Source organism: Emys orbicularis, chromosome 2, assembly GCF_028017835.1.
Source record: "Emys orbicularis isolate rEmyOrb1 chromosome 2, rEmyOrb1.hap1, whole genome shotgun sequence".
Lineage (NCBI taxonomy): Eukaryota > Metazoa > Chordata > Testudines > Emydidae > Emys > Emys orbicularis.
Window position 1 is genome coordinate 135,544,010 of NC_088684.1, and position 18,559 is coordinate 135,562,568.

Consider the following 18,559-nt stretch of genomic DNA (forward strand, 5'->3'; position numbering starts at 1 on the left):
AAAGGGGTTGTGAGGTTTAATTGATTAATGTTTTATAGCATGCTGAAATCTTGGGATAGTTGCAATTTTTCATTCAGTCTTTTCAATGAAAAGGGGCCTTTTTAAATGAAAAATTTGTAGATTTTAATTTTTTTGTTTAATTTAAAAACCAAGAATGGAAAAGCCAATTTTTTTATTTCCATGTTGGTGTTATTTTTTCCTCTTGTTTCTCCTTTGCCCCACTCTATCAGCAGGAAAAGAAGGTAGCTACTTGCACTACATTCTAAATTTGGTTGTTTTTAATTGAACTTTAACAATTAGAGGCATCTCTCTGCCAGGACAAAGACAGAACACCATGTGGGAACGAAGAGCACATGGGCTTCACCATTCACTATGTGGGGGCGATACTGCTATATCACCTGGGCTGCCCGCTGCACCATTCACTGGATGGGGGGGGGGGGGTATTACCTTTGTTCTGCCTCTCCCTCTACTTTCCCCTCGAGTTTGGTAGCTCCCAGGCAAGGACTCTGACATGGGCGGGCCCCTGTGGGGATAGTCTCCAATGGGAGGGTGGAGCTGAGTGAAAGACGGCGGCGTGGCCCAATGGAGGGCAGCCGTGGAGCCGGGCGTCAGGGCGAGGCGCGGAGGCTTGGCTGTGGGCGCGAAAAAGGGGAGACTGGTGTAGAGTGTCGTGTCCGGCCCGGTGAGGGCAGCTCCCAGCGCGGGGGGCAGGACTACGAGGGACGGGGGGGCGGAAAGGGCCGAGAACCCCCCCTCCTCGAGAGGGGGAGCCTGGGACGGGCTGGGTCCCGTCCCCCGGGGGGCAGGTTGGATCCCCTCCTCTCCTCCCTGGGGCGGGGCGGTTGGATCCCCTCCTCCCCCCTGGGGCGGGGCGGTTGGATCCCCTCCTCCTCCTCCCCACTGGGGGGGGGCGGTTGGATCCCCGGGGCGGGGGTGCAGTGGCGTTACAGCGATGGGCACTGTACGTGGAGTGCAGCACTAGAGCCCGGCCTGGGGAGGGTCGTCCCTGAGCTGCCCCCCCTGGATGCCAGGCAGGGGGCTGCACCCGGGTCCCTGTTGGTGACCCCCCCACACCCGCTCGTACATGCCTCTGTGCCACATGTGATTTCTCTCCGGCAGCCTCGCCATGGATCCCCGGAGGCCCCCTTTCCAGGGCACTGCCCCCTTTCGCATGCCCTGTGGGGCCCACATGCCTGGGCCTCAGCAGCAGCTGCCTCAGCCTGAGCATCTGATCCGTGGCAGGGCAGTGTCCCTTCCATGTACCAGCGGGATGCAGAGGGTGCCGGAGGAGCCACGGCAGCCAGCTGTGCTGGTACGGCAGGTAAACGTTCCAGTGGGGCACCATCGCTGTCAACGTCATATGTCTCGCTGGGAACATCTTGCCTATTCGTTTTTTTATTTGTATTACTGTACTGCCTAGAAGTCCCAGTCACGGCCCCATTGTGTTGGGTGTAGAGTGACCAGACAGCAAGTGTGAAAAATCAGGACGGGGGGTGGGGGTTAATAGCAGTCTATATAAGAAAAAGACCCCAAAATCAGGACTGTCCCTATAAAATCGGGACATCTGGTCACCCTAGTTGGGTGATGCACAGACTGGCAGAGCCAGGGGAATGACTGGGATTCCCATAACTGATGGGTTAGTCTAGCGTTACCATACGTCCGGTTTTTCCCAGACATGTCCGGCTTTTCGGCAATCAAACCCCCGTCCGGGGGGAATTGCCAAAAAGCCGAACATGTCCGGGAAAAATGCCGGCCGGGCACTTCCCCTCCCGCGGCTGCTCTGCTCCTCCCCTGACTCTTCGGCTCTGTTTAAGAGCTGAGCCACCCGAGCGCTATGGGCTTCAGGCAGCCCCCTTGCCTCCGGACCCCAGCCGCCGGCCGGGCACTTCCCCTCCCGGGCTCCGGCGGCGCAGGGTCCGGAGGCACGGGGGCTGCCCGAAGCCGGTAGCGCTCGGGCAGCTCGGCTCTTAAACAGAGCCGAAGAGTCAGGGGAGGAGCAGAGCCTCCGGCCGCGGCGGCTCTGCTCCTCCCCTGACTCTTCGGCTCTGTTTAAGAGCCGAGCGCTACGGGCTTCGGGCAGCCCCCATGCCTCCGGACCCTGTGCCGCCGGAGCCCGGGAGGGGAAGTGCCTGGCCGGGGGCGCAGGGTCCGGAGGCATGGGGGCTGCCCGAAGCCCGAGCGCTACCGGCTTCACGGTTTGCCGGGCAGCCTCCAGACCCTGCGCCCCCGGCTGGGCGCTTCCCCTCCCGGGCTCCGCTGCGCTGGGGAAGCGCCAGCCGGGGGTGCAGGGTCTGGGGGCTGCCCGGCAAACCGTGAAGCCGGTAGCGCTCGGGCAGCCCTTTTCGCGTGGCTGGGAGTGGGAGGGAGGAGGGGGCGGAGTTAGGGCGGGGAAGGGGCGGAGTTGGGGTGGGGCTGGGGTTGGGAAATGGGCGGGGCCAGGGCCCCGTGGAGGGTCCTCTTTTTTTATTTGTTAAATATGGTAACCCTAGGTTAGTCGGAAGGAGATGTTTATCTCTCTTAGGATGTTTGTTAGAAAGTGTCATTTCCAGGTTGAATAGATAAACTTGCCCTAGCTCTAATCAAGCTGGCATGCTAAAAATAGCAGTATATTTGTGGCAGCATGAGCAGCGGGATGGGCTAGCCCTGCCCCAAGTACAACCCCATCCAAGATCCTAGTTATGTCCTTGGGTGGCTAGTCCCTCATGCTGCTCCAGCTGTACTTCTATTTTTAGCATGCTAGCTTGATTAGAGCTAGCACAGGTATGTCTGCTTGAGCTGGAAATTACACCTTCCAGCTCCAGTGTAGACATAGCCTTAATTTGTCTACTCTGTGTTGGCCAGCACTTTGCAAAGGTCAGTTTCCCTTTCCTCTGTATAGATAGTCAGTTTCTCTTACTGTGGTTGTGAGTTATTCTCGCAGCAACAAGCAGGAAGAAAACCAATTTTTTTTAAATTACAAAAGTTGTAATAATTGTCTGGGGGGCTTGGGCTGGTGCAAGGTGTGGAACGATCTTTAATTTATTTTAAATTGATTAGATCTTGCTGCCCTGCCTCTCAAAAGTTCCCTCCCCTATCAAATATTTAGATTTCATTTAATTGCTCTGGGTCATTTCAACTCTAATCTAAAATGTCTTATTTGTAATGAGACCTCTTGGACAGGATTGGAAGAAGCAAGTTTTGCTCCACTCCTTAAAGAGAGGGATATAACGTGCTCATTCATTTTACTCACTTCCCCCTTCAAAATTACAGCTTCTTCCCATCAAGGTAGTCTTTAAGAAGTGTAGCAAGATATGACTTTTGATATTTTAAACTCTTAATATAACAGTGTCTAAGTAACTTAATCAGAGACTTGCTATGACAACTGTATTTCTAGACTGTAAGCTCTCCAGGGCAGACTGTCTTTGGTTAGGTGTCTACGGATCAGTGATAACATTCTAATTGCTTAGAAAATAATAGCGGTGAATGTATTAGTGTTTTTGTTCTAGCTAAGGATATTATATTGACATTAATCTAAACAGGTGCAACTGAATAGCAGTTCTTATCGCTGTGTCTGCGGATGTTGACTAGTGGAATAAACTGAATATGCTCTTTGCAGCATGGATGATGTCTGAGCATTTGTTCTCTTGCTCTTAAGAGGCCTGGCCATGTTTCATCACTTACTTTTCTGTAGGGACTCAGTTGAATGAATAGCAACCAACTTCCTAGAATGCTACCTGCTAAGATGTGGAACAAAAACTTATGACTTTATTATAAGATAAGAATGTCACCATAATTCAGCTGCCTTTGTAATAGTTTTAAGTTAAAAAGCTTTAGCTTTAGAATTTAATTGCTGCTTGGCAATTGTCAAGGTCTAACCTGAGGTCTGTAGTCTATAAACCTCTGCAGGGAAACCTTACAGCTGCAGCAAGTGGATATTTGTTGGGGAAAAGCTAAGAAAACTCTGCTTTTGGTCTGCTTGGGTTGCATGAAAACACTGCTGTCAAATAAGCTGCCCCCTTAAGATTTCCCTATAGAGGCTTTCCTTACTTTGTAGTTATGCTTCAGTACCTAAGAGAGAGTTTCTTGCATGATATGTATCTTGGAAGTGCAGCTAATCATTGAGATTGTTATTCCTTTTAGGTCTTAATGAGGCTTCTCTGTCCATTCTTTAAAGCTTTATCCTTTGGCTTTCTGCAGGAACCTCTTCCATCTGTCACGACCCTGCATTCCATGTTCCAAGGACTTGGTTTTGAGACAATCCCGAGACCTGCCTTGGGACGGGCAGTTCAGCCTTTGGGTAAGTTATCCCAGCCTTGTATAAGGTTCTGGTCCAGTAAAGGCTGTTTTGTGGTGTAGTATTTAAACTGATAAAGAAACCTCTTTCATATCTTGGGAGGTTTCTTCAGGCATGTTTTGAATCTATCCCTTCATTCAGGTCGAGGCATCTTGGGGAGGGGCATGGGTGATATGGAGGCCAAACTTAAAGCAGTCATGCCAGTGCAGCCCACCTTTCCATCACCAAATGTCATGCCAGCTGGGTGCAGCAAGGTGGAGAGGATGTCGCTTTCTCCTGGCAGGTGAGTAAAATGTTTGTCTGAGCTGAACTCTTGATTCAGAAAGAACTGTGCATGTGATGCTTAGTCAGCAATAGATTTCATATACCAGTGAACTAGGCTTGTATATTGCACATGTGCAGTGTATGTAACAGACATTGGAGATGGCTTAATAGTCTAAACAGCAGGTTTGAAATACTAATGCTCATCAGCAGCACAGGCCTGAATCCCAGCAGGGCTGACTCAATCTTTTATTCTGCCAAGGCAGGTAGGTCGAGTATGCTGCCGTTTGCCATGTGCTGGTCTTTTGAATGAGATAAAAAGAAGGTCTGCCTGCTCTATATGGGTGGTAAAAATGGTGCAATGCTTTTTTCTGTGAGTTGAGAAGTCCCTTGATGTCCTTGGCCAGAGTTCCCTCTCTTGTGGTGGTTGATTGGTGGTCTGCATACCAGAGGTGGCTGCATTTCAGTGATAAACAAATTAATTCTTGTAGGTGAACTGAGGAATGAAAATGCTCTAGAAATGAGATTTTTTAGTATTAACAACTCACAGGCATGATGTTAGTCTTCTTTGTCTCTCCGGGAGATCAGTACAGTAATTGTGTTTGACATTGCCAGTCTGGAGGATTGTATGCAGCAGTTGCTATTGGTTGGGCTGGGTGATGAAAGAGCTGCACTCTCGTTTTCTTTGTCATTCTGCTGTAGAGTATGTGTAGAAAGAGGATTGAGGTAGAGTGCCATCAGACAGATTGTCAAGATGTGTGTGGCTCCTGCACTGCAAGCATGCCTGCTAGTAAACTTCCTCACGCTCTTTTAAAAGGTCGGTGCTGTTGTTCTGTCCCAAGGTGAAATAGGATAGGAATAGCAAGCAATTGTACTGATGAAAAATCAAATATACAATCCATGCGGAGGAGCAAAATGGAGATTGTTTGTTCTTAGCACAACCCATAAACCTCTGTTTTCAACCACATTCCAAAGAAAGTCAGTGGAGGATTCAGTTAAAACTAGACTGGATACAGTTTTGGGAGAATGGACTGTATCTTTACTACAGGCATAGCACAATGGGGCCCCGTTCAGTTAAGCACTACTGTAATACAAATTATAAATAAGAAGAATGTACCATAGGGAATTGTCTTGTACTGGCTTGTGGGGAAGGCTTAGATGGAACTTTAACAGCTCTCTTCCATCTACAATGTCCATGTCTCTCCTAAAACTCCCTGTGGAAGAGTCAGGTATCACTGGCATGCTACTTTTGTAGGGTTTGGGCTCTGGAACAGGGATACCGGGGAGCCTTCTGAGTGCAAGAAGTCATAGCTGTGCCATTTGGTGAAGGACAAATCTGCAGAAAGAAGAAATGCCATCTGGCTATTGATTCACAGGTGTGTCGAGTTTGGCCACAGTCTGAGTCTTGTCAGGCTTGGATCTTGGTTTTAGGGTTAAATAAGCTTCAGCCTCAAAACCAGAGGAGTGGAATAAAGGCAGACCAAAGCCTGTTTTAAACATTACTTGACTGATGTGAATGCAGGTTATCTAATTTATAATGGGGGTGGAAACTTAAAGTTGGGGAAGGGTTAACATCTTTCCTTTTCATTCTTGTATATGGATTCAGAATTCTTGGCCGCGGGCAAATGGAAGCTCCACCTGTCCCTCTTGGAAGAGCAGCCATGTCACTCGGCAGGGGGTTGTGCAAAGTTCCTACAGACTTGACTTTCCTGCGCACAGGTGTGCTTCAGCCTCAGCTCTCACAACCGCTGCTGTCACCTCCCAGTTTTGCGCCCCAGCCAGAAAGTCCTCCACCCACCCTTGTTGAACAGATGGAGAGAAAGTAAGTGAGAGATGGATGTGTTGAGTTGCCCGGTTATTTCTAAACATCTCTTAGATCAACTGGTAGGTACATAGATGCTGTAGCCATTTATGCTGTAGAAACCCCTAAGGTAAATCCTCTGTTCAGTGATGTGGCTTGGCGCCTGGTGGACTCATTGCTGCAGACTCTCATATGCTGTTGGGGGAAGAGGGTGCAAATATCTACCTCTCATATTCTGCATTGATGCCTTCTGGTATGGGGCTTTGGTCTTGGATTAACAAAGAAATAGGACATGATGCAGAGTGGAAACCACAGAGAAACAGCAGGATTCTGTGAGGGGAGGATTTCTTAGGTGCCTTGAAAAAACTAAGAGAAGGGCTAGCTTACTTAGTGGAAGAAACTACAATGTTTAGCAAAAAGAACAGGAGTACTTGTGGCACCTTAGAGACTAACAAATTTATTTGAGCATAAACCTACAATATCTAGGTAACCTTTCTCTGAAACTGGTTAATGAAAAATGCTGACAGTGGCAACGTGTGTAGCTTTGTGCAGCGGCTTCCCACTGATAGCTGCTGTCTTACACTCTAACTTGCTAATTGTACAGCAGGGGGAGCCATTTTTTAATATATTCGAAGATAGACTAGGCACCCAGCTACCTGACTTAGTTTAGGACTAGTAACATGGATCATGCTGCGGGAGAAGGGTAGGGGACAGTACTAGTGAGCTTCAGGAAGACCCTTCCAGACCAAACAATCCAGATTCTAAACAGACTTCACACAATCTGAATCTACAGTGTTGCAAAGCTGAGCCAACTTTACTGGGATAGAATATTGCTGGAACTTGTCTCTTAAAACTAATATTTTTTTAAACAGGCATTGTGATAAGAACACACTCAGTCACTGAACAAACTTGGGTAGGTCACTTAACCTCTTCTTTTTCCTTAGTTTACACATCTGTAAAATGGATACCATATTTCCTGCCTTTCAGTGGGTGTTGGGAGTTGATGAATTTTTGCAAAGTGCTTTGAGATGCGCATGTGGAAAGTATTAATGAGATGTTCTCAGCACATACTAATTGTTGCACAGGTGAAAAGTATAGAAGAGGTCTAGGGGTGGTGTTGATGCACTCAGATTTTTTTTTTTTTCTCAGATCCTCAGCCAATGCTGGCATCCTGCGCTGCCTCTTTGCATTAATCTAGACAAAACTATTATGTGCTTTTGTCTTCCTTCCCTTCATATCTTTACAGAGAACCGCTAATGAAGCAAGGATCTCAAGGAACTCCTTTCCCCTTAGGACTGAACCTGATTAAAATACACTGCAAAAATGAAGCCGTTTACCAGTACCATGTGACTTTCAGGTAGTGACACCTTGCATACTTGAACATCTATCTCAATTATAGTAAGGTTTGTAGAGGTATAGAAGCTAGTGAAATTAGCAGTGGAACTCGTATGACTTCTATAAACTTGCCCCTCTGAATGATTTTCAAGCAATTTCCATGGAGATTTGGAGGACAGAATGCCCAGGGAAAATATCTTTAATTTAAATTGATTTCACAATTCCTGAAATTAAGCATTGGGAAGCATACTATCCTTTGAGTATCTGGATTTAATTAGAGGAATGTTATTGTAACAGTTCTTCCAGAATCCTTTTGGTGGTCACAAAACTATCCTGGAGATGTAACACAATACAAATCCATTCTATTGGCATAAAGCATTAATACTGTACCATGAGCATTAATAGTTACTCTGGAATAGCCACTAGATGGGGCAACAGTCACAAACATTACGTGGTGTTTTAGGTCGTCTTTGCAATAAGTTGCCATAGCATAGGGTAAGGATTGTGGCTGTCAGTTACACAGTAGAGTTGATTTGAACCCCTGCTTTCTTCTTGTGTTTTGATATTAATCTGCATATTGCATTAACTTTTCTTCTGTTGCGGTTTCATGGGCTCGGGTTTGGGTTATGGCTGTGGCAGGGTTGTGAGGTGTAATCTAAAGCACTCTGAGAGCCTGTAATGGACACAGTAGCGTTAACTAGAATTTAAATGCATACTCGTATTTTCCAAGTAAAAGGACACTATAAAGCATTCTCTCTCCTCTTCTCCCCACTTTCTCCTTAACTCCCTGACCTGCAGTCCTAATGTGGAATGCAAGAATATGCGGTTTGGAATGATGAAGGAGCATAGATCGGTGACAGGAGACGTTATGGCATTTGATGGCTCTATCCTCTACCTGCCTATCAAGTTGCCTCAAGTAAGACATGATACTGGGCAGAAAACACACATGCTGACTCTTGCATGGTGCCACATGATTTGAGATATTATAAAGTGCCAGAGTGTATCATTTGAGTATGTGGCTTTTTAAAAAAGTGAAAGTGAAACTTATCAGTAAAAACTGAAGGTATTTTATCCTGTGACTGGCATATCCTAAAACAGTAATTCTTAGGGCCTGGGTTAGATTTCCATAATCCATGGAATGTGTGTAAAATTCTGGTGAGCACAGAAACAGCTGGTGGTTTCAAATGTTTTAAATGGTTTTTCCCCCCTCTTGCAAGTAAAGAAAAGCACACATTCCCCATTCACTTCAGGAACTAGAAAAGGGAATAATCTGCCTCTAACAAGTAGAGATAAGGAAGGGAGCCTGGAGTGTGTGGCAAGGGATCATGGCTTTGGTACCACTTAGCAGAATTGCTGCACAATTGGCAGTTTGGGGGACCCAGGACTAGAATAGACAAGGATCTTACATGTCCAAATTGGTGTACTTCAGCAGTTACATTTGGGAAGTTTGCACAGCACCTGTCTGCAGTACTTATCTTTCAGGAGCACAAGACTGTCATTCACCAGCAGGCAGCGCACACAGAGATTTGCTAATATAACTAAGTCTTGGAAGTTTCAAGATTGTATCACAAAACATATCACTACGAGTCTACTGGGTCAGAACAAATATGTGGTTCAGCATCTTCATCTATCTCAGGAGCTGGAAGCGGGAGAAGGGGGCTGTGATTTTGCCAACATCAATTCAGGTGGCGCAATGTGTTGAGACCAGATACTTGCATCTCCCCAAAAAAGTTTCCCCTCCTACTGGGGATTATCTTGTATGGAGCAGCTCTTTCTTGGAAGACACTGGATGCTCCCTGGTGATGCAGAGATTATTCCTTTTGGACAGCAGGAAGGACCTGCTATAGCAAATTCTCAGCTACAAGGTGGCTCCAGTCCAAAGGGGGTTTTCTAGTTAATGATCTGAGTAATTTCACTTCTTGCTGCTGCTAAGATGTCTTCATCTCCGCACTAGACTATTGATCTGACGTGTCAGAGAAAGACAGATGGAGCTGAGATCACCATAAAGCTTCAGATGACCAAAATCCTAGAGCCCAGCTCGGACCTGTGCATTCCGTTTTACAATGTGGTCTTCAGGAGGTAAGGAAAAGTTGAGGCCAGTGACTTGGCATGATGCTTAACTGTTGACTTGAATGCAAGGCTACCAGCCAGTTGACAGGACATCCCAGGTGTGTAATGGCCGTGCTCTACTAGAGACTTGGGTTGCCTTTATTCGGTCTCTTGCTTCTGGGGTTCGTTCAAGTTTCTAAACAGTTGCAGCTCTGACAGACTGAAGGGATGATGTTTGCCTCAGGCTGTACAATGCTTCATTCCTGGTCTGAAGGTTGATGCCTGAGAAAGGGGGCGAGGGAGTTGTGGATATGGAGTATAAAGGGAAAGGGAATTCCTCCAAAAACATACGGGGAGGAAGTTCGAATCTTCCGAAGCTAGATAAGGGACTGAGGAAGGGATCTACTATACATATACCAACACCCAATTACTACAGGGTAATTTTTGCAGACACCTGCATCCTAATCTAAAATCTATCTGCCTATCCTGAACCACGTTCAGTGACCTCATCAGCTATTTAGGCACTTAGCTCAGACTAACCATCTGCCTTCTGATTATGAATGCCGGAATCTCTTGCAAGGATTCAGACAACATTTTGTATGTGTAGTCTGGGACATCAGAGGTTTCAGTCCTGTCTCAAACAAATCAAGGAGTCTTGTTTGTCTTCTATGAGAACATCTATTATTTTTATTGTGCTGTTTCACTCACTAGACTCCATTTCCTCGGCATGGTGTATATAGTTCATTTAGGCAGATTGAACCTGTAAGCAATTTTTTTTCTTTTGCTCTTCCCCTTTCTTTGCTTTGTTTTAAAGAACACTCGGTTCTTTATTTGGTAAAATCTCTCTAATCCTGTTCCTGCACTATTGTCATGAATGAAAGGTATGTCATTGACTTCACTGGATGCAAGATCAATTTCCTCAGCCCTCCATAGGTCTTAACTGTTAAACACAGGGACAACCATTTTATTTTCTTGCACACAGGGGAAGAGTGATGGGAGAGAAGCACCAGGAACCATATTTTGGTTTTTGTCCAATTACGTTTATTTTTTCTTCTATGTTGAAGTTGCACAGGGTTGTTGTTTTTTCTGGGAGGTTCTGTTTGTATTCCCCAATTTTATTTGAGTTTTCCAATCTCTTTAAAATGAGTAAAATAACTTTTTATTTAAATGGGCATTGGTAACTTATGTTAATTTTAAATGTTTTTTTTTCTGAGGCGGGGAGAGCTGTAAAACCTAATGACTAAAATGCTCTCATGAACACTTACAACAAAAGTCAATTAAGCCGTTGTTTTGGATTTAAAATTTTAAACCATCCCCCTCCAGTGTGTTTGCAACACAAACATTGCACTATTGGGATAGTGCATGAGAATCTGAAAGTGAAGCCAGCTAATCTGTTTTCATTGCCCTGGTTAAGAGAGAGGCAAAAGTGAACAGTGGTTTATTGATGAAATGTTGATTAGACTTTGAAATTCTTTCAGTTTGAGTAATCTCAGGTGGAGGTAGAAACACAATTGTATAGATTAATTTGATAATGGTTAACCAAATGAATACAATGACTTAAAACGCTAGTTTCTCCATACGCAAGCTATTCTAAAAAGGAAACCTGCAAAGGGAGGGGAAATGTTTTTTGGGGGATTATTGGGGAGAATGTTTGCTTTCTGATAAAAGCCTGAAGTTGTCGTTTTTTCCTCAGAAAAGTTTTTATATTGGAAATTCAGGCCTTGTCTGCTCTGTCTTTACTGGAAAATTCTGTGGTTAACTAGAGAATTCATAGTATTATGATACTCCAGGAACCAAGAGACCAGAATCTGAGCAATGGAGAGGGGGAGAGACTTGATTTTTAGTCTCTGTTTTAAATGTTTTTGTTGTTGTTGACACCAATTTAACTCAAACACTGACAAACTTGTGGGAGAAAAGAGAATTGTTTTGAAAGATTCAGCAACACCCCTTTTCCCCCATGCCCTCATCTGAGGTCTGAGAAGGCTCCCACTCCAGTTCTTTAGTCCTTCAGCAAGAACTGGGAAGGTGACATTCCTAATATATTAAGATAAAAGAACAGGCAAGGGGAAGAAATTAAAAACCAAGCCAAAACCTGTTTCAGGTGTCTTGCCTCAAAGAAAAAAAGGCGCATACATATTCCTTTTCCTTGGCAGACGGTCCATTACTTTTTTTTTTTAATGCACATAGGAGCCCAATCCTGCAAAATGGAGTTTTCTCCATTCATATTGACTCCATTGTGTGTTGAGGATACTAAGCACCTCACAGGATGAGACCCTTAATAACTGTTTTGTGGTGTCTCCCTAACGGTGTAAGCTATGCAATGCAATTTTATTGGTTACATTTATCTGTCCCAGCCCCCAGATTCCTGTAATTATCCTAGTTTTCTATTCCAGGGTGATGAGGATTTTAGATATGAAACTTGTTGGGAGAAATTTCTATGATCCCACCAGTCCTACAATGCTGCAGCAGTATAGGTTAGTACTATTATTTGTCTCCTATTGCCATGGTACCCATGCACCTTTCAATGCTTAAAGTGAATAAGAGGGAGAAGAGCCTGTCCCTTCAGTAAGTTAGTCTAACAAGCTGCAGAATGTGTGCAAATGTTTAACATTCTAAAGGCCTGATTTGCAGAGATCAAGCCCTGCAGTTGTGGGCTATTGGCAGGAATGGGTTCTATCGGTGAGGACTATTGATTGAGAACATCTTCCCAACTGACCTGGGGGGAGGGGAACTCCAGGAACTGACTTTGGAAATGTCCAAAGAGAACATACAGGACTGGACAAAAGGAGAGGATCTCTCAGCTACTAGCTCCCGAACCATTCACAGATTCTTGTTTGTACTGTGGTAGTACACAGAGGCTTCAGTCTGGATTGGGGACCTATTGTGATGGTTTTCTGGATGTTGTACAGATTTAGAGGCAGATATGGTCCATGCCTGTAAATTTATAACCTGTGCAGGCAAAAGGAAGACCACAAACAAAGTGGAGAGGGTGGTGGTTGGCTCACATTCTGTTTCCCCTTGATGGCTTCTTGTGAGCAAAAGGCATGTCCCATGGCGGTCATGTCATGAAAAATCCTTCATTAATCTCCATCCTCATTCAGTGTGAGTAACCCAGGACAACAGTATCTGTCCTGTCCCTTACTAGTGGCTTAGACCACTTACAGAGGTTTGAGTCTGCTACTGCCTCTGAGCTAATGCTTTTGGATCCTGAGGTCCCAGGTTCAGTCCTTTCAGACAAACCTAACCAGGCTCCACACTTGGGCTATTTATTGTATTGGTAGGCCTATCACCAGCATCTCAGGTCTAGAAACTCAGACCTTTACAGCAAGGCCTTTGTCACGTATGTTGTCTGAATGCTGAGGTTCCTGTCTAGTCATTGTTACCTGAAAAAACCTGCTTATTTTTTGATCTGCAGTTCAGAGATTTTAGCTGAAATTCTGTCTGCTGGCTAGGTTAAATGTATTCCCTGTGCTGTGCTTGCCTTGCATTCACTGTACATTCTCACTGGTAGAACAACTCTTAGTCATATACTGAGATTCCCTATGACTTTTTTGGAGGAGCATGCTGATTTGTATGCAATCTGTTTTTCCAAAGGTTGCAGATATGGCCAGGTTACTCAGCCAGTATCCGGAGGACGGATGGAGGTCTCTTCCTGTTGGCAGACGTCTCCCACAAGGTTATCCGGAATGATTCTGTCCTGGATGTAATGTGAGTAAGAGAAGAGAAATCAAAATTAAACATCTTGTGGGCTCAGAAATCAATGGTGGTGCATACAAAGAACTGCTGTTTCAGTAAGTATGCCATGAGAATAGTTCTCTGAAAGGGGGAATGAGATGATCCCATAGCATTGTCCTTTGAACCTCCCAGAAGGTTAGTTTCAGACAAGTGCAATTGAGTTGGGAGTCTAAGCATTGTCATTATGTATCTTCTGTTTCATTACAGAGCAGTTACAGCACAGGCAGTGCAAGCTTCCCCCACGTTGTCTTGTTAGTGCAATTCATCCATGAGCTAGAGAATATAATAATTGTAGTTCTTCCTTGTATAAGAAGGTGGTTGAAATCTGAGAGCTTTTATTCATCCTTCTCCACAAAGGCATGTAATCTACCAGCAGAGCAGAGAGAACTTCCAGGATGAGTGCACCAAGCAGCTAATTGGCAATATCATCATTACCCGCTATAATAATCACACGTACCGTATTGATGACATTGACTGGAACAAGACTCCGAAGGACAGTTTCACCATGTCTGATGGGAAAGCGATCACCTTCGTAGACTATTACAGGTAGACACTTCAGTATGTGCCACAACGGAGGGAGGTGTTGCGGGAAGAAAGAATCTGATTGGTAGCTAACATTGAACAGTAAGCCCCAGTTTGTGTGCCATTCTGGAGCGTCACCTTACTTTAACTTTAATGAAGATGTAGTCTGACCCCTCAGTTCTCATCTCTAGCTCTGTTATGACAGAGCCTCTTCTGCAGTCTGTGAGCTGAGCTTGTTGCTCTGGTATCAGGAAAGTGCTTCTTTAAAATTGTTCCCCAACTCCTTTTTCAGCAAAAATTATGGTATAACAATCAGGGAGCTGGACCAGCCGCTGCTGATTCACAGACGCAATGAAAGGCAGACTCCCCAAGGGAAGGTGAGTTGTTTTTGCAGCTGGAAAGTCCTAGTAGTGGAATTTCAGCACCAGATTCCCAGTGATAGGCTGGCAGCCTTAGATTATGAAGGGGTCTACTCACAGACAGCAGCATCCCCTTTGTGCCCATGTGCCACAATCCTGCTATAGAGGGGGGGCACTTCTAGGAGTCAGAGTTCAATCCCCATGGCCTATTCAGTCTTTCACTTCTCTGCTGAGGCCAGTTAGTGCTAAATGTGGTGGCCCCTTAGACAAAGACTGCCCCCACCCAAGTCCTCCTATCAAACCACCCAAACAGTTATTTGATAAGGCAACTTCAGTCACTGTACCGAAAATTATATCTCATTACCAGTCCTCTCAGCCATCTAGGTCTCCTTCTGCAATTGTTTTGTGGCTTCTTTTAACTCTTCTGGCGTCAAGGGTTGGTTCTGCTTGATGTATGCCCTTATCATAGTCAGAAGTGAATTGTTTTCCAGCGCCACAAAGTCATAAGCCTCAAAGTGTTCACTGACCTGCTGTTAGTTGGGAAGGAACCAATGAGGCCAGGCAGAGTATGTCCAAACTCTGCTCCATATGCACCCCTTTGAGCCCCATCGAAGGCAACTGGGATATCAATAGTGGCAGAAATAGTCCCTTAATGTTCCTGGGCACTAAACCTGGGACACACTTGATTCCATTCTCTGTCTTTTTCCAGCAGTACAAGCTCCCCCATTTTTGCTTCCCCCAGCAGTAGCAAGGGCTGGTACTACTTTTCTTGTGCACGATATGGCTGGGAGCAACTCACCAGGCAGTATGTGTATGTTAATGTATACTGGCTCCCCTTTCCCTTCAGCTTCAGAGGGGTGAGATTCTGCTGCTGCCAGAGCTCTCCTACATGACCGGGATCCCTGAGAAGATGAAGAAGGACTTCAGAGCCATGAAGGTTGGAGCATTGCTGCAGCAGGGCAGGTCTTCAGCCCCCACAAGCAGACATTTCTCGTTGCTTATGTCTTCTGCTCCCTCTCCCAAGACTTGCAAACTAGCACCCAGTTGGTGGTTTATCAGAGTGAATCTAGAAGCCAATTCATACTAGATTTGATTATACTAAGCCCCTCTAATGCAATAACATTCATATTGATTTCTATCCACCTTGCTCTGTCTTTTCCTGTCAGAGGAGAGAGAGTGCAGTGGGTTGCCTGCATGGCCAGTCCTGAGGGTTAAACTCTGCACAGCCACTGGCTTGGTCTTCTCAAACCTATTCTCCCTCTAGTGTTCTGCCATAGCCCAAATGTAGAGATTTTAGGCTGAGCCCTGAGATCTGTCAGGCCTTTGCAGGATTATGGGCTTATTTCAACAGAGGGGATTGGAGCTCGGGAGTGGGTATGGGTTAGCTATGGGGGCGGGGGTGAAGTGGTACGAGAGAGAAAGTGGGGCAGGGAAGTCTGAGGAGCTTGCAATGTTTTATAATTGCCTATAAATGTAAGGCACCTAGGTGCTTGGTAACACACTATTATAAACATCTAAGTAAGCAAATCCCCAGATGTTGTGTAATGTGGCTCAAGATAAATGGGATTCAGTAATCACTGTCCTTCCTCCTTTGATGTAAGGAGTTACCTGGGAACAACTGGACCAGTACTTACATTTTGCCACACTCTGATCCTCGAAGCATGTGACTTATTCATAAGCACATAGCTTTGTTATATCACTGTCAGCGTTGTCTATGCTTATACAGTATGCTGCTGTGTGTTTGATGGCTCATGAAACTGCACCTGGGTGTCCTTGTGCCAGTGGAATAATATGTGACATCATCCTGAAAGTGATTGCCTATACAAGTCAAGGTCTGATATCGATACGGTTCCACCTCAGGATAGTGACATTCTCAAATGTGACTTCTTTTGTTCCCTTACCCATCCTCTCTAGGACCTAACCCATCAAATTAATCTGAGCCCTAAGCAGCACCACGCATCTCTGAGTAATCTCCTGCACAGGATTGAGGAGAATGAGGCTGCTAGCAAGGAAATGTCACGGTGGGGACTATGTTTGGACAAGGATGTGTATAAGGTAAGATATTTCCCATCGTACATGAGTATTGTCTAGTGCTTAGAGCAAGGGACTGGATAACAGGGCTCTTCTATTCTATTACAGATTCTGCCACGGGCTTGCTGTGGCCTGGGATGAGTCACTTAACCTCATTGACTCCATTTTCCCATCTATAAAATGGTGATAATACTTCATAAGGGCGAGGGGGTTTAATGTATTTGATACCATGCTTTTATAAGCACTCTGAGAGGTGCTATTGAAATGCAGATTATTGTCACCCGTTGGGATTCTTTAAGGGAAGTGGTTACTTCCTGCATCCTAATGACCCTAATGCTGTAAGACTATGTAATGTTTTTCTTCCTCTTCAGAGCAAACCCTGCAGATCTTATCCATCTGTAACAGTGACTTAGTAAGAGCATGTGCGCTATGGAATTCACACAAGACCAGAAGCAGGTTCTGAATGGTGGGGATGTGGCATATCCTCTTGTGATGCACGTGTACCACACTGCCAAGGGGACCATATGGCATTTAGTCACACACTGTGTTCTCTTATACCCACAACAAACAATTGTCTGGCTTCCTGGTGCAACCACTGGAAATCTGCCGATTAGCTAACTATAGAATGTCAGTGAATTAAAAACCCAGCACGTTCTATGTCCTCCCATTGACTCCTAGACAGAGATGGAAAAGACCCTTGTAGGTGTCACTCCCTGCTAGTGCTGGGTTGTTCCATATGCTATATTCAAGTGCTCTGTCAATTCATTGACCTTTACTGGATCCTGTTCTCCATCAACTTTGCATATGGCTGAAAACCAAACTGCACCTTTTACTGTCCCCTTTCCTTAGTAACAAAAAGTGCATTTAAGTGATGGTGGAATGAGAGATCCTCTCAGAATGCTTACACACAAGGGCCAGCATGTAAAAACACAATGAAAAACCTTTAACTATGGCTTTCCTGACTTTAACTCTGTTAATCGAGCTTTGATATTAATAGTCTGGATTTTTCTTCCCCATGGCAATACTTTTGACTCTTTTAAAAAAAAATAAAATTAAATTAAAACAAACTAAAAAATTCTTAAGGCACAGCTTAGACATAAATTCACAATACACAGTTCAGTTGACACTATTTACGTACTCTTCATTGGAAGAACAGTAAGAAGAAAGTCTCCTTTCTTTCCCATGTTGATGTATTTGGCAGTGGTATATTGCACTGCATGAAGTGAGATCACATGAAGTACGCATACTAGAAGGGCAGAGGGGACTTCAGCAGCGTTTCCTGATGTCTGCAATATGCATGTATACAACAGTTGCATATGGCTCTTGTTCTCTTCTCTTCTCTTCAGACACAAGGGCGCGTTCTCCCCATGGAAAAAATAAGCCTGAGGACCAGCTCTTTTATGACTTCTGAGGACCTAAACTGGACCAAAGAAATAACAAGAGAAGCTGTCAATTCTGCGGTAAATTCCTTTGCAGACAGAGAGGTTGCTTCCCAGTACCAGGAAGACAGTGGAGTAGCCTGTTCAGCTGTGGGTTTTTTTGTTTTGTTTTGTTAAAGTGTCCCTTTGATTTCTAAATTGAGAAGGCCACAATTAGTATTGGTCCTGCCCAGACTGTTTCAGTTCCTACTGGACATGGAGTTGAATTTTTCCAAGGCACTAGCTTTGTTAACATTGGCGACGGTTGTCTTTCCAAGGTGTTAGTGGGAAAAGTCTTTCCTCAGAATGCGCATGCTCATTGAAGTGTCTAGTTAGGAGAAAGATGTTCGGAAGTGCTCCATCTGGAACTAGAAGTCAGAATCCTCTTCTTATCACTTAATGCAATTTTTTAAAAATTTTCTCCTCCCGAGCTTGTGTAGACTGAAGTACACGGTGAGTCTATGCTGCAGGAGAGCAAGGAGTGGAGCCTCTGGAAGCTGACTCTGCAGTGCAGATGCACCTTTTGTCTGCTTTCTGGCTGTCTTACCTCAAATTTGGTGGGATATGAAAGCAAGACGTTTCTAATAGCTGGGCCTTCTGAGTCCTTTTACCAGCTCTTTCTTTGATTAGCTCTTTGACTTTGGGCATGCCACTTAATTTCTCTGTGCCGTGGTTTCCTCATCTGTAAAACAAATATATCTATTTCGGTGGGTGGGTAGTGAGGCTTTATTAATGGCTTAGTAAGGTGTTTTAAGATCCTCAGGGGAAATCACTA

At 45.0% G+C, this 18,559-nt stretch overlaps 1 protein-coding gene across 1 annotated transcript in view; it reads left to right on the forward strand.

Annotated features, from left to right (window-relative positions):
* Positions 1 to 1,126: 1,126 nt before the first annotated feature.
* PIWIL2 (piwi like RNA-mediated gene silencing 2) overlaps positions 1,127 to 18,559 on the forward strand; it is a 32,485-nt gene continuing 15,052 nt past the window's right edge. Inside the window, exons 1-14 of the mRNA XM_065399074.1 lie at positions 1,127 to 1,321; positions 4,177 to 4,276; positions 4,415 to 4,556; positions 6,141 to 6,356; positions 7,582 to 7,692; positions 8,469 to 8,586; positions 9,625 to 9,749; positions 12,113 to 12,193; positions 13,314 to 13,427; positions 13,812 to 14,000; positions 14,269 to 14,353; positions 15,183 to 15,272; positions 16,250 to 16,390; positions 17,713 to 17,826. Of these exons, the coding sequence (XP_065255146.1) occupies positions 1,127 to 1,321; positions 4,177 to 4,276; positions 4,415 to 4,556; positions 6,141 to 6,356; positions 7,582 to 7,692; positions 8,469 to 8,586; positions 9,625 to 9,749; positions 12,113 to 12,193; positions 13,314 to 13,427; positions 13,812 to 14,000; positions 14,269 to 14,353; positions 15,183 to 15,272; positions 16,250 to 16,390; positions 17,713 to 17,826 (1,821 nt within the window). The remainder of the gene's footprint in view (positions 1,322 to 4,176; positions 4,277 to 4,414; positions 4,557 to 6,140; positions 6,357 to 7,581; positions 7,693 to 8,468; positions 8,587 to 9,624; positions 9,750 to 12,112; positions 12,194 to 13,313; positions 13,428 to 13,811; positions 14,001 to 14,268; positions 14,354 to 15,182; positions 15,273 to 16,249; positions 16,391 to 17,712; positions 17,827 to 18,559) is intronic.